This window comes from Protopterus annectens, chromosome 15.part0, assembly GCF_019279795.1.
Source record: "Protopterus annectens isolate FY-2018-M chromosome 15.part0, PAN1.0, whole genome shotgun sequence".
Classification (NCBI taxonomy): Eukaryota; Metazoa; Chordata; order Ceratodontiformes; family Protopteridae; genus Protopterus; species Protopterus annectens.
In genome coordinates this window covers 120,981,003-120,996,326 of record NC_056749.1, presented here as the reverse complement: position 1 = coordinate 120,996,326, position 15,324 = coordinate 120,981,003, and the positions used below count along the sequence as shown (strand labels likewise).

Here is a 15,324-nt window from a genome sequence, read left to right as displayed (position 1 = left end):
ATATATATATATATATATATATATATTGCATCAATCCATTAACATAAATATCAACAGATTAAAATGTATTTGCTCTTTCATGTAGCATAGGAATAATAGATAAAAATCATTTATCCCTGGGGGAAAACATAGCTGCCAGCCTAACCTGCAACTCAAGTTTATTTTTTCTTTAACAAATTTCTCTAGTCACCACCCTGGTAGGCTAACAAAAAAAATTCTGTTTTTCCAAAGAAGTTATGAATGATGTGTTACAGCCAACATCATTAATAGTAAAAATGGCGAAAATTAAGTTTTTAATTCTTTGAAGGATTTAATATACCATTTTGAAGAAAGGCTGTTTAAACTAAAATCTTTGCAAGTAGACATTGCTTATTTAAAAGAAAGTTTGGTTTTAAAGATTGTACCACAAGGTTTAAGATCATTTCAATTTCCTTTTGGCATTAATTATAATGAGAAAATTTTGCATAAATTTTTTTTGATGAAACTGGGCTGGGATTGATAAAAAAAACATTTATTATGAAAGACAAAATGAACATGTAGCACAGGAGATTGACAGGCTTGATGCAAAATCAAACAAGATTCTTTGTTTTTTTCAATATAAAGATTTATATTTCAGGATACTGGATAAAGTGGAGAGAAGAATTAATATTTTTTTACAAAAGAAAAGAAAGCTAGAAAGAGATATTAAACAGTATGACAGTAAAAAGGTGAATCCTGCAGCAAATATTTTGAATTCTAGTTCTAGGAATGCTTCTACACCTAGCCACAGTGAAGCATTGAGAGGTTCAAATGAAAATTATGAAAGTGTACAAAATTATCATGTAGTAGATCAGGATTTTTAGGCAGTTCATTGCTTGGAGAGACTTGCCCACAAATACACGGATCAGGGGGACTACAATATACGGTATTTATCCACAACCCCAGAGGAATGATGCATACAGGAATGTGAAGTATAGGAACTGAGTATAATATGAAATAGTACAACACAAAGAGAATGGTTTCACAATATACAATTACACTGATAGAATTATTACACCAGAGTATTTCAGTTTATTGTCCAAAGGTATTAAATTTGTCCCTGAAGGAAAAGAAAATTTAGTGGACAATATTACTGAATTAAAATTGTATGTCAAAAAGTTGAACTTTGATATACATTTTCCAAAGTCAAATTTAGAGATGTTAGCAGGTAATAAAGGTAATTCAGTAATACCTAGAAAAAACAGTATATTTAATTCATAGGTAGGTAGTAGGCTATTGGCCCTAGGGCCTAAACAAGCATAGCCAAAAAGGTACCCTGGCTTTCGCCAACCAAGAAAATTATTTTCCTGTGCCCCTGTCGAGCAGAGCCACAGAGGTGATCCCCAGGGTGAATTTCCTATTTCCCATCCAATCATTAAGATTTTTGAAGAATGCTAATGAGGAGCTTTGTTTGATATAGATAGGTAGTTTGTTCCAGAGTATGGGAAGTCTCTGGGACAGGAATCTATCCCTCCAGCATGTTCTGTTTATTGCGGGGACAAGGTTTAGGTCCCTAGAGCGTGTAGCTCAGGGGGATTGGAATTTCTTTAAGTGGAGCATGTCCAACAGCTCTGGTTTTGACATAGTTTTGTATGTTAGGCAGAGATTGCCTCTGAGTAGGTGATATGTGTCAGAGTAAACCTGGAGTTTTTTGAGACCGTCTACGTAGGGCAACTGTTTGAGACCAGTAATCCTCTTCCTGTGGTATTTCTGCGGCCTTTCCAGTTGTTGTAGATGTCTTATGAGGTACATACCAAAAGGGGCGTTTGTACTCTATAATGGGTCTAATGAGTGATGAGTAGAGGGGAACAATGACCTTTTTTTCCTGGATGAGAAACCTTTTGTGATGAGGTGTGCCACATAGAAGGATTTCCTAACTACTGTGGCGATGTGATTATCAAAGGAAAGACTACTGTCCACCTGTGTCCCAAGGTCTCTTATCACACTTTCGGTGTTAAGGAGACTACCACCTATGTGGTAGCTCATGGGTACAGAGTTTTTACCAAAGGGGATGACAATGCACTTTTTGGCATTGAGCTTGAGGCCATGGCTTTGACACCAGGGATCTGTCTCAGTGAGGCCCTTTTGTAGGCTGTCCACATCATTAGGAGTTTCAGTTATGGCTCCTAATTTGCAGTCATCTGTGAACTTCGTTAGCCAAAGATATTCTGCGTTAGCCTGTACTTTAGAAAACTAGATACCAAACAGGAGAGGACCCAGGACTGAACCCTGTGGCACTCCACTTGTCACTGGTTTGAAGTCGGATTTGGAGTTTGCTACTTTCACAGTGTGGGTTCGGTCAGTGAGCCAGTTGGCAACCCATCTTGTGACATAGGGATTTATACCTAGTTTAGTGAGTTTATCTATAATTCCAGAGTGGGGGATGGTGTCGAAAGCCTTAGCGAGATCTAGATAGGCTGTGTGAACCACCTTACCCTCATCTACGGCTTTGGTGACTGCTTCAAAGAAGTCAATCAGGTTTAGGAGACATGATCTGCCTTTTACAAACCCGAACTGGGTGGTGTCTAGAGTTTGGAGATTACCAAGGTCTTTGTTTATAAGTTCCATGATGATACATTCCATGGCCTTGCAGACCAGGCTCGTTAGGCTAATGGGGTGGTAGTTCCCGGGGTCCGTGGTGGCTCCCCCTTTGTGGAGTGGGATAACCATTGCTGTGCGCCATTCAGTGGGCAGAAAGCCTGAGGTGAGGCTATGATTGAACATGGTGCTTAGGTGGGGTACCAGTTCATTTTGTAGTTTATGTAGAACGCAGCCAGGGATGTTGTCAGGTCCCATGGATGCTGTGTTCTTGGCTTTGGAGACTGTGGTTTTTACCTATACAGCCATGATTACAAGAACTTTGCATTCTTCAGGTATAGAGATGGGCCCTTTAGGAGGTGAGCAGGGGAAAAGCAGTGAACCTATCTGCCAGGATGTTGGCAATATCAGTTGGTTCTGCATATTTAGTGCCATTATGCTGTAACTCAGAGCAGATCTGAGTGTTGCCATTGAGATTCTTGACATGGCTATATAATGTTTTGTGGTTGTCTTTAGAATCAGTGGCGATTTTGTTTTCATAACTAGCTTTGGAGGATTTTATGACTGATCTCAGCTTCTTACGGAGGCTGACCAGGGAGTTCTTCCAGTCATGGGATTTTACTCTTTTTTGCAACAGTTTCTTTCTTCTGTTGTAGAGTTTGTTTATGGCAGGATCCACCAGACTGGCTTCCTTTTTTGGAGGATAGCATCTTGGTTCTGTTAGGGATAGCATGATCCATGCACTCATGTAAGTGCTTATAAAGTGCATTTGTGTGGGATTCAGCAGTTGTACCTGTACTGTCTGTCTGCATGGGTGCTATGATGTTTAGCACTCCTGTCTTAAAAAGTGTGATGTTGGCTTTGGTGAAATTTTTTACGTTGGTTTCCCTAATGGGGTGTGGGGTCGGGATGTGGATGTCTAGGCTGATTAGCTTGTGGTCAGATCTGACCAATGAGGAATTGACCTCTGGTGTGAAACACTGGTCGCCCATGTTGGTAATGACCAGGTCTAGGATATTGTTGCTCCTGGTGGGGGTGTGGATAAGTTGATCCAACGCATCTGAATTTATGAATTCCAGAAAACGTTGAGCAAAAGAGTTGGTACATGAGTAGTTTTCCCAGTTAATGGTGGGGTAGTTGAAATCTCCCATTATTAGGTTGTTGGGTTGTACCCCAATATTTTCCAGTGTATCAAGAAATGAGGAGTGGGAATCCTGGGACATGGTGGGGGATCTGTAGCATGTTACAATTTGGATTGCAGTCTTGCCCACAGTTAGTTGCACTTGGATAATCTCAGATGTATTATGCTTAGCAGCTAGCCTGGAGGTGTGGATATCCTTAATGAATATTGACACACCTCCACCTTTAGTGTTTCGGTCCAGGTTAGGTGGCCAAAAGGTGTGGTATGAATGATAGCTTGGTAATGCAGGGTTGCTGTTTGGAGCCTTGAACCAGGTCTCTGTCACTGCACAGATGTCAATGTTCTCCATTTTAAGGAGTGCCTCGAGGGAACGCATTTTGAGGTTTATACTTCTAGCATTGAGTAACATTACCCTCAGATTTTGCTTGCTTACACCTGTTAAGGTTTTGAATTTGTCATTTGAACCTTGCCTAAAAAAGGCACTATAGGGTTGGCAAGAGCCTTAGCCAGTATCAGGAATTCCAATGGCGACAGGTGCAGGTCATCTCTGGCAAAGCATAGTGATCTGTCGATCATGTCATCCCAAGCAGAATGATACTGGATCCCCTTAGAATGACACCAGAAGCTTAGCCAATTGTTGAAGTCAATCATTTGCCCTTGTACTGTAGTATCATTCTGGGTGATGGCAGGATGCTACTCATGGCTAGGGCATACCTGCCTGGGCTATAAGATCGGAGAGCTCCTCCATGTCTCTTTTCATGTAGTAGGTCAATCACACCAACATGGACAATGACATATTTGTACTTGTTGTGGAGTGACCTGAGTGCGTGCATTATGTGGTGGATCCTGGCACCCGACAGGCAGCTGACATTAACTTTCTCCTTGTTTAGCCTGGTAAGTGGAACATCAGTGTGCCCAACTATAGAGTGTTGGGTATGTTGTTATGCCTTATGGGCTGTGGTTGAGTGGCACATTTACATCCTTTGTTGGATACATTTGAAAAAATAGTTATGGAAGATAGATATAAAATTCATGAAAATGAAGTCAACTGGAACCTTACTAAAAAGGAACATGAATTATTGATGGAGTTTAGGAAGGATGAAACTACGTATCATGACCCCCGACAAAGGAGGGGAAATGGTATTATTTAAAGTAATGGATTACATAAACGAGATACAGAAATTGATTGATGAAGAAATTTACTTTCTAGACATCAGATTAATATATATTATTCACGAATAGACTCATTCAGAAGAATATTTGTTAAATAAGAGAATAAATGTATACTTGTACAATTTTTTTTATATAGAAAGAACCCTACCCATTTCCTTTATTTTTTGGAATTCCCAAAATTCCCAAAAATGTGGAGAAACCACCATTTAGGCGGCAATGGGTTCAAAGATACCCCCCCTAGCAGTACTAGTACATTCCTGTGTACAACCTGCAGTTAAAGTTCCTCATTTGGTTTGAGACTCATGGGAATTCTTAGGCCTTTTTAAGAATGAAATCTTGGACAAGGAATTAGTTTTCCTCACAATAGATATAAAAGACCTTTTTACTGTAATTCCCAAGGATGAATGACTAGGTTTTTTTTTTTTTGAGGAAGCCTTGTTTCAATATTCAGATCTAGGGCAAGAACAGATAACACTTATTTGTGAGTTCATGAGTTTGATTTTGGAAAATAATTTTATTTTTTTCGAAGGAGAATATTTTCAACAAACCAAAGGTGTTGCAATGGGGGCAGCTTGTGCCCCCGTATATGCAAGCACAGTGCTTTTGGGATGGCAGACCACATTTGTGCTCAATAGCCCTCATTGGAACAGAATAAAAATGCATTCTAGATTTTTGGATGACACTTATTCTTTGGAAAGGCACATGTGGGAAAGTGGAGAAATTTGTTCAATACCTAGGAAATTGAACAGGATTTTTGAAATTCACCTGCCAATATAATGAGTGGTATTAAGTAATTAGATACACATATATCCATTATAATGATGGGTTTAAGTCTAAAGTGTATAGAAAAGACACGTTGTGCAATTCTTTTCTACATTTCAGAAGTAGTCACCCTATAACACAAAAAAGGATCCCAGTAAGAGAGCAGTTCATTAGAGTTGCAAGGATGACATCACACAGAGATGATGTGTGGGAAGAACTGGAAAAAATTAGTGGAACGTACCAGGAGAGAGGTTACCCCAAGAATTGGTTGTTAGAAATAACAAGAGAAATATATGAGAAATGGGGTACCATATTTAAACCCTTGTTGGGACTGGGTTTAGAAAAAAGTAACAGTTCATCGCTTGCCACTAAAGAACAATCTAAAAATACATGTATACTTGATTATAACCATCTGACTAGTAATGTAAAAAAGCCCTTCAAAAGAATTGGAATATATTTAGGGTAAACAATGAAGTGTTAGAAAAGGTGGAGGAAAGTCCGAGAATTGTTCATAAGGGAGGATCACATTTTAAAAGACTGCTGGAGCATAAAATATATTTTAGATCAATCTCTGATTGTGGAACACGAACATGTGGTGCCTGTCAACAATGTGCATATATAAATCAGGAAGTTTGAAAGAACACTGAGTAACAGACTGAAGAGTGAAATAAAATTCCAGAAGGGAAATTGTGCCACCAGTAGAGTGGTATATTTAGCTACCTGTTCTACATGTACTACATTTTACGCAGGCAAGACTGAGCATCCCCTAAAGAGTAGAATACACGGACATAGAAATGATATAAAAAATAAAAAACAAAACAATGCATTGCTTAAGCATTCCCCAAAATTGCTCAAATTTTAAAAAAAATTGTGTTTGATATTGTGCAACATGTAAAGCCTGAACCCCAGAGTGGAGACTGGAGAAATTTGTTAAAGAAAAAAGAAAAGTACAGTTGTGTACACTTAACATAAATGTAGATGTCTGAGTGTATTCACTGTTGCAGTCACCACCCTTGGGTTATCTGCCTGCAGATAGCCCTCAGTCGGCCCGAATACCAGAGTCTTGGGATTTCTGTGTCAGATGTGGTCGCTTCCTCTATGACGTCAGGTCGTCAATAGTATAAAACATACAGCAAATGCCATTACATCAGTTTTTCTTGCCCAGATGTCAGGAGCCCCCAAAATAGGAAGCAATTACATGGTGTGGAACACCCCCTGTAAAAAGTAAATGTCATTGTTATAAGATATGGACAAAAAAAAAAACAAAAGGATTGGTAGAAAGTATAGAGAAGTCAGGGGGCTGGAGGGAGGGTAACCAGGACGGCAACAGTGAATACACTTGAACATCTACATTTATGCTAAGTGTACACAACTGTACTATGTTCTTCGTGTTTCACTGTTGCAGTCATCACACTTGGGTCGATTCCCAAAGCTGAAGGGTGGAGGCAGTCAAGAAGCATTAGGGCTGGCTAACAGGCCTTGTAAGACTGCTGTGGCAAATCCAGTTCTGGATTTAGAAAAGATAGGCAAGTGGTAATGTTTGGTGAAGGTGTGTACAGAACTCCAGGTTGCAGATTCCAGGATGTCCCTGGTAGGGACTCCCCTGAGAAATGCTGTAGAGGTTGAGGTAGCTCTAGTGGAATGAGTTCTGATTCCCTGTGGGGTAGGTTTTCCATGGTGTTTGTAGCAGAACTGGATGCAGTGTGCTATCCATTTAGAAATGATTTGCTTTGAAATGGCCTTGCCCTCTGGGCCCCTGTAGCAAAGCTGACTAGCAGGTGGTCAGATTTTCTGAAAGGTTTAGTCCTGTCCAGGTAGAACCTAAGCTGCCTGTGCATGTCCAGGGAGTGTAGGATCCTTTCCCCTTTATTCTGAGGAACAGGGAAAAAGGTTGGAAAATGGATGGATTGGTTTAAAGCCACACTAGATACAACCTTGGGCAGAAATGATGGGTTAAGTCCTGAGGGAAACCCTGTCTGCATGGAAGATAATGAAGGGTCCCACAGCCATAAGGACCTGAAATTCAGACATGTTTCTTGCTGAAGTGACGGCTAGAAGTAAGGCTGTTTTCCAGAGAGAGGAATTTTAACTATGCTGCAGCAGCAGGTTCAAAGGGAGGAAGCGTGAGCTTCTCCAGTACAAAGTTAAGGTCCTAGGCTGGAGTGGGAGCTCTCCTGGGAGGTCTTAAATTTTTGGCTCCTCTCAGGAACTGTCTGACCAGAGGGTAAGAGAAGAGGGGTGGGCTCAGTATTGTAATGAGCTGAGATGGCAAGATGCATGAATCTTAATTGAAGAGAAGGAGAGGCCTTTGTGGAGCAGTTCTGTTAGGTAATTTAGGATTTGAGGTAAGTTGGGTATGGTTGTGTCCATTCCCCCAGACTGGCTCCATGAACAGTACCTTTTCCACTTTTCTGAATAGGGTTTCCTAGTACTAGGCCTCCTTGCCTCAAGAATGACATCCAGCACCTGTTTACTGAGGGTTGCTGGTTAAGTGTTCAGAGGATGAGTCAGGCTGCTAGGTTCAGGGTTTGCAGCTGAGGATGCAAAATCTGGCCCTCCTGCTGGGACAGCAGGAAAGGGATCTGAGGCAGGTGCCATGGTGGCACTACTGTCAGACTGCGCAAAAGTGGGTACTAGTGTTGGCGTGGCCAGTCTGGTGCAATCAGAATTATCCTTGACTTGTCCTGTTTGATCTTGAGTATAACCTTCGAGAGGAGGGGCAGAGGGGGAAAGGCATAGATTGAGAGGTTTTCCCATGTAAAGGACAGGGCATCCACTTTCCATGCTTGGCTGTGGGGAGTTCTGGTGCAATATTTGCTCAACTGATAGTTCTGCAGGGAAGCAAAGAGGTCGATCTCTGGTGCCCCCCACCTATGGATCAGAAGCTTGAATGATTTGGGTTTTATTTTCCACTCGTGTGGGTCCATTAGGTTTCTGCTCAAGTCTGCCAGTGAATTTAGTTTGCCTGGCAAGAATTGAGCTTGTAGGTGCACTTGATTGCTCAAGGCTGTGTTCCACAAAGCCATGGCTAACCTGCAGAGTGGGTAGGAATGGGTTTCCCCCTGCTTGTTTATGTACCACATAACTGTGGTGGTGTCTATCAATAGTTGCCCTGGAAGAATAAGGTATTTGAAGGCTGCCAGTACATTCTGTACAGCTAACATTTCTTTCTGATTGATATGCAAGTGCATTTGTTTTGGGCTCCATTTGCCTTGAATGCATTTTCCTGCCATGTGAGCCCCCCCATGCATAGACTGATGCATCTGGGTTTGGGAGGCAGGGGGTTGAGTGAAAGGGAGTCCCTTGTTGTAGTAGCAGATGTCTGCCCACCAAAGGAACTCTGTTCTTAGACAAGGAATGATAGAAATCATTGCTTCCAGGTCCCGAGAATGTTGACACCAGAGACTTTTTAAGTACCACTGAAGTTTCCTCATATGCAGTCTTGCATATGGAATTAGTAGAATGCAAGAGGCCATGAACCCTAGGGCTTGCAGTATTTTTCTTGCAGATAGCTGGGTTTGGGTGGCCAGTAGATTGAAGTAGTTTGTCAAATAAATCTGTTTTTCTGGAGTGAGGAATGCCATCTGGGAAGTTGTGTTCAAGCTTGCTCTCAGGAATACAATCTTTTGGCTGGGTACCAGATGTGATTTCTTTTTGTTGACGGTATACCCCAGTGAAGTTATAAGTCCCTTTACAAATGTCAGGTGCTGAAGTAGCAATTCCTGATTGTCCGCCTGAATCAGGCAATCTTCCAAGTATGGGTAAATTTGAAATTTTCTCTGCCTGCAATATGCAATGGCTGGAGCTAGGCATTTTCTAAATACCCTGGGTGCAGTAGATAAGCCAAAGGGAAGTGCAGAGAACTGGTAGTGCATAGAGCTTGCTCCGAAACGTAAGTATTTCCTGCAATATTCCATTATGGGGATGTGCAGATAAGCTTCTTTTAAGTCTAGGGTGTCTAGCTAGGAGTCCTTGGCTAGCATAAGAAGCAGCTGTTGGAGAGCAAGCATTTTGAATCTTGGAACCACCAGGAAGGTGTTGAGAATAGACAGATTCAGGATAGGGTGCCAAGGGTTTTCTTTTCTGGGTACCAGAAACAGTCTGGAGTAAAAACCTTGTCCCCTTTGCTCTGCTGGGACAGGCTGAATAGCCTTGATACTGAGAAGAGAAAATACTTGCTTTTGGACCTCTGCCCACTGGTTTGGAGGGAGGTCTAGCCATTCGCTTTGGGTTGGCAGTGAGTGGAAGTAGAACCTGTATCCCTGGGATACAATGTTCAAGACTCTATCCTGGGTAATGTACTCCCAGCTTTTTGCGTGCAGAGCTAGTTTTCCTCCTAAGGCTGCAAGTACTTGGGCAAGGCTTGGAAGGGTGAAGGACAAGTCATTGTGAACTTTTTCCATAGGATGGTGGCTTACTAACTCCTTGATTCTGAGGTGGGAGCACTCCATTGTTTAGATCTGTGCATACCCTGAGACTGTAGTCTTGGTGGTCTGCTGCACTGGGTTTGGACTGAGAAGGTCTGGAAGGGACTGGGAAAGACCAGTTTTTAGAAGGCCAATGCCTACTGAATCTAGGTGGCTGCACCTGTAGGAAATCTTTAACAGTTTGCATAGATTTAGCTTTTTCCTCCATCTTTTTGAGGAAGACTTCTGCTTTAGTGCCAAACAGACATTCTTGGTTTAATGGAGCATCTAGTAATTTTGCTTTGACATGGTCTGGCAAGATCTGCTCCTTAAGCCAGGGATGCCTTCTAAGAACAGACCCAGTGACAGTAGCCCTGCAAGATGCTTCTAAGGCATCAAAACCACACTGCAAAGTATGTTTTCCAACCTGGTTAGCAGAATGCATTAACTCTTGTAAATCTTTATGTTCTGCACAATCAGGAATCAACATCATTGTTTGTTTAATTAGTTCCATAATATTTGCTGATACTTTAACATGCGAAACTGGCAATTTAAAGTCCTGACGGCAAGAGTAGCAGAGGTGTATATCTTCTTACCCCATCTGTCCAAAGCCCTAGAATCCCTGTCCGAAGAGGTAGGATTTTTGGCTGTAGTAGCCTTAATGCCTTTAGGCCCCTGGGAAATGGTCTCTGGATCCACAGTAGGATTCTTAAATAGGAATTTGTGACAGTCAGGTACTCTGTAGTACCTGTCAGGTTTCCTGGGAGCTGGTGGCAAAGTATCATGGGTAAGACTGGATTCCATGAAGACATCATCTAAAACATCCAGAACAGGAGGGATTAGCTAGAGGCCTGTGCTGAGGCAAGTTTAAAAATTCCCAGAGTCTCTTTTTTGACTGTGGGTAGTCCTGGCTCTCCCAGTGGAAATGCTCTCTGAGGGTATGCAGGGTTTCACTGAAAGAAAAATCCTCTGGTGGGGAAGCAGAGGAAATGGAATCCTTTGCATCAGAACCCTCATAGGTAGATAAAAGTATGTCCTAGTAATCAGAAGGGTCAGAGTCATCAGACTCAAGATCTAAAGAATAAGAAGGAAAATCAGTTCTTGGTTTTTTAGAGGGGGAAGGCTGACTTCCCCTAATTATGGTAATAAGGTCTTAAGCCATTCTAAGCATTTGTTTCTGTGGCATGGGGCTCTGAGAATGCGCTTTGGTCATCGGTTTCCTAGGCATAGTGCAAATTCTGGGTCTGAGAAATTCGGTATTATTGATTTGAAATGAAGTAATCCATTTAGTATGAACATCGGAAGGCCTGAATACACCCTCAGAAGCCGGTGCCTGCACAGCGGCTCCGGACCCATCCAAGGTACAGACATCCACAGGTTCCATAGTGGAAAAAGCATCTCATGGCATACTGGACTCTGAATGGGTCTCAGTAGAGGCCTGCGAATCTGTAGAAGCGAGTATCAGGGGCTGCGAAAGTGCCTCACTGAGTACTGGTGGACTGGCAACTAAATTAACGGAAGCGTTATTGGCAGTTTTGGACATATGCGGTCTGTCTGTCTTTATCCTTACGTTTTTTCAGAAGATTGGTAGTTGGATGCCTTATCGAAGCCATTTTGGAATACAGAGAATGAAAGTGAAAGAATTTAGTGACAAAAATACCCCAACGAGGAATAGTTTGGGCGTTGAACAGGGCACAAAACCGACAGTGAGGAATGCTGTGGTCTGGGCCTAAACAGGTGATGCAGTAAGAATGAAAATCTCTGTGAGGTATTTCCTTTCCACAGGCAAGACAGTTATTAATTTTTTCCGACATCGGTTAGATCTTGAAAAAAGGATCCCCAACGGGGTACTCATCTTTTAAAAGACTTCAGGTCAAACTCGAAAAATGAAAATTTCATGACGTGGGCGACCGGCACTTGCGAACTGCTTCTGCCTCCGCTCAGCAAGAAAAACTGATGTAATGGCGTCGGCTGCATGTTTTATACACCTGACGTCATGGAAAAAGCGACAGCATCCGACGCAGAAATCCCAAGACTCTGGTATTCGGGCCAACTGAGGGCTACCTGCAGGCAGATAACCCAAGTGTGATGACTGCAACAGTGAAACACGAACAACATTTGAGTGGCAGACTAGGCTGGCAGCTATGTTCCCCCTGGTGATAAATTATTTTATATCTGTTATTCCCATACTACATGAAAGAGCAAAAACATTTTAATTTAACATTTATGTTAACAGATTGATACAACGTGAATATATATTCAAATGAAAAAATATAAAAGTGGATATGTTTTTATATGGGCATATTGTATACTTTTAAAAAAGAAGAGGGTGAAGTTTCACATTTGAGTGGAGTTGTAATTTTGTGACATCTACTGTGTGGATTGGTTAAAAGAGTTGTCAATTATGTTTCAAATGGTATACATAGTGTTTACAGATGGTTGTTTAATTATTCTGATGACGCCACCATTGTTGGGAGACAACAGTGCTTAATTTTCAGTTTTATAATAAAAGAGTGTGAACCTGGAGGAGTCTGGATCGTTCTTTCTATTTGCCAGTGATTTTTGGTGTTTGCATCTTGGATTTAGTATAATGTAGAAAGTACTTTAACAAAAATATTACAGGAACAAATGGTAGTAATTAAGGAAATTATTCTTATGAGCTGGGATATATGACGTGAACTGACTAGACACAGGCCTTACTACCTTTAATGTTACTGGCAGTCAAAAAAATATTAGAAAATGAAACTCAAAATCTAAACTAACTGTAATGGAAGCACGGAGTACTGGAAAGGAGATAAATGTATTGAAGGTGGAATCTTCAGAAATTGAGAAGGAGCAAATTTCAAATTAAAAACTGGAATTTGTAGGAACAATACACAAAAGTACTCTGGGAGGAATGCTTAGTTATAGCAAAAACAAATGCACACTGCAAAATGATAATGGGAACTGTTACTAAGGTCTGTTTTCTGCACCACGGTGCAGTGGTAGCGTTGCCTCACAGCAAGGGTTCTCCGGTTTGATTCTCGATCGGGGTGCCTTCCGTGTGGAGTCTGCATGTCCTCCCTGCATTCGTGTGGGCTTCCTCCAAGTGTTCTGGTTTCCTCCTATGTTACAAAGACATGCATCTGGAGCATTTCTCCGCAGGTCTCTGCTGAAAATTGGCTTCATTCCAAGTCAGTTTTCCTGGTTAACAGATGTTAAATAAATAAATAAAATTCTATTAATGTATGTGAACTCATTTTGCAACTTAAAACACTGTGTTTAAACAAGAATGTTAAAAAAAAGGTAGACCAACACAGTAGGAATAAGAGGGGACAGATATTGGGAATATGTACCTTTTATCTCTGACTTAAACTAAAGTAAGTAATCTAAATTGTAAAAAAAAAAAAAAAATAATGAACCCATGATGGAGTAAAATTTTCTTCAGTGCAACTAAGGAACTCAAATGTTGCAACTTTACAATTACAGAGACTCTTTCCCCAAAGAATAAGGTATAAATGCCACCAAAGCACAGAATATCAATACATCCAGCTCAAAAATGGGTAAAAAAAGTTGTAGCAGTTTTCAAATCATTATGTAAAATACATAAAAATGTAAAGTTTTCTCTTAAGTCTGACTGATATTTTACGTCTGCATTACCTACAGAAGCATTATCTACATAAATGAGTGGCTTGCATTATTTTGCAATGATAAGATAACTGTGCAAAAATACAGGCAAATTTCTCTTTCTCAACACTTTTCCTGCACTATCAGGATCATAATTTTCTATGGTAACCTTCAACTGCAGCTTCAATATGTAGCAAACAGCAGCACAAAAGTGGTACCTCAAAAGTACTCATCCCACACACTGTTTACCTTGTCTGCTGGCACGCTATAAATTTCTGGCATCAACCGGATTCCATTTTTTCCTTTTATGAGAATTCCGTCAAGGGCTTCCCTGTACTCCTGAACCTTCAATCAAAGAATAAAAAATATGATAAGCAAGACTAATTAACATAAAAATAATTCACAAAGAAGCAGATTTGGAAAAGCATGTAATATTTTACTTTAATTACTTGTTAAGTGTAACAGAACACTTATCCATGTGGACCAATTTCAGACTAAGACTGGGTACATAGTTACAGAAAGTAAAGAAATCACATTAAATAACATATAAAATACAAAAGAAACAAATGAAAACAAGGGGAAGCAGCAATAAATATGATGCAATACAGTGTTAAGTGACAAGACTCGTGGAGGCAGTTAAACATGTAGGGGCTGAAACTATGCTGTCCAGCTCCGGTAAACTATTTTTTTCTAACAATATCATTTTTAGCACCACACATTTTGCATCACACTCAACCCTCATGCTGTTTGTGTATGCACAAGAAGCACATCATACTTAACTTCTCATTTTCCTCTCAAGATTCATGAAGTCTTCCCTATTAAGACAAATGCATCATGCTTACACATACATGCATAAGCAGCCACAGCAAGGTCAGCTCCAACACCATAGTAAAAAAAGATGACCACCTCATTAAAACTGCAGAAGAGTAACAGGAAATGGTCAACTGCAGAAAAGCACCATCCTGAAGACAGTACAGTTGAATGAAGTATTCACCACAGATGTAGATGATTTAAATATTTCTGTATTTGTGGTGCTGACTGCGTTACACAGCTCATTCTCTGAAAAAGATAGCCTGGCAAAGTTCTTCTCTAAGCAGTAACAAATAAATAGTCTAGGGATTGTCAATTTTATCACCAACACTGGAAGACACTAAAAGGAAACTCCCCTTGACTAAGGAAAAACAGAAATATCCCAAGAGTACTGACAAAGGTTTATGTGAAAATCAAAAATTACAAGAGGTTATTCATCACCATCTTAGCTTTGGTAGCATATGTCAAATATTCTCTTGTATACTGGGCTCTTGGCAACTCTCCACACATTCTCATCTCTCAAAATTCACTACCTTCTTCAGAAACCACTGTACCATCAGCATCACCATCAGCTTTTATTCAAAAAAGATAAATTTGTAGTTCCATTGTCTTCTACAGGTTCTTCAAGCAAAACTATGACTGCTCCTTACAAGCTAGCTAATAGACTGGTCATTTGTAACTTCACTTAGCACATCCCTGGAACTGAAATACCACCCTAATCTGCCACTACAAGATAAATACTAGCTTGCAGTTAAAAAGGCATTAAGCATGTCCCTGAACAATAGCTGCTAACAAACCATATTAGAAAATAAATTATGAACAAGGCAGCTACTTGGAAAACCATTAATAAGGTACTGTACACCTATTCCA

At 40.6% G+C, this 15,324-nt stretch overlaps 1 protein-coding gene across 5 annotated transcripts in view; it reads right to left on the bottom strand.

The window, feature by feature from the left end:
• Nucleotides 1-15,324, bottom strand: part of PHKA1 (phosphorylase kinase regulatory subunit alpha 1) — a 3,177,076-nt gene that overhangs the window by 2,022,260 nt on the left and 1,139,492 nt on the right. For all 5 annotated transcript variants that reach the window (XM_044057561.1, XM_044057557.1, XM_044057558.1 and 2 more), the window contains exon 12: nucleotides 13,894-13,989. In XM_044057561.1, coding sequence (XP_043913496.1) covers nucleotides 13,894-13,989 — 96 coding nt within the window. The remainder of the gene's footprint in view (nucleotides 1-13,893; nucleotides 13,990-15,324) is intronic.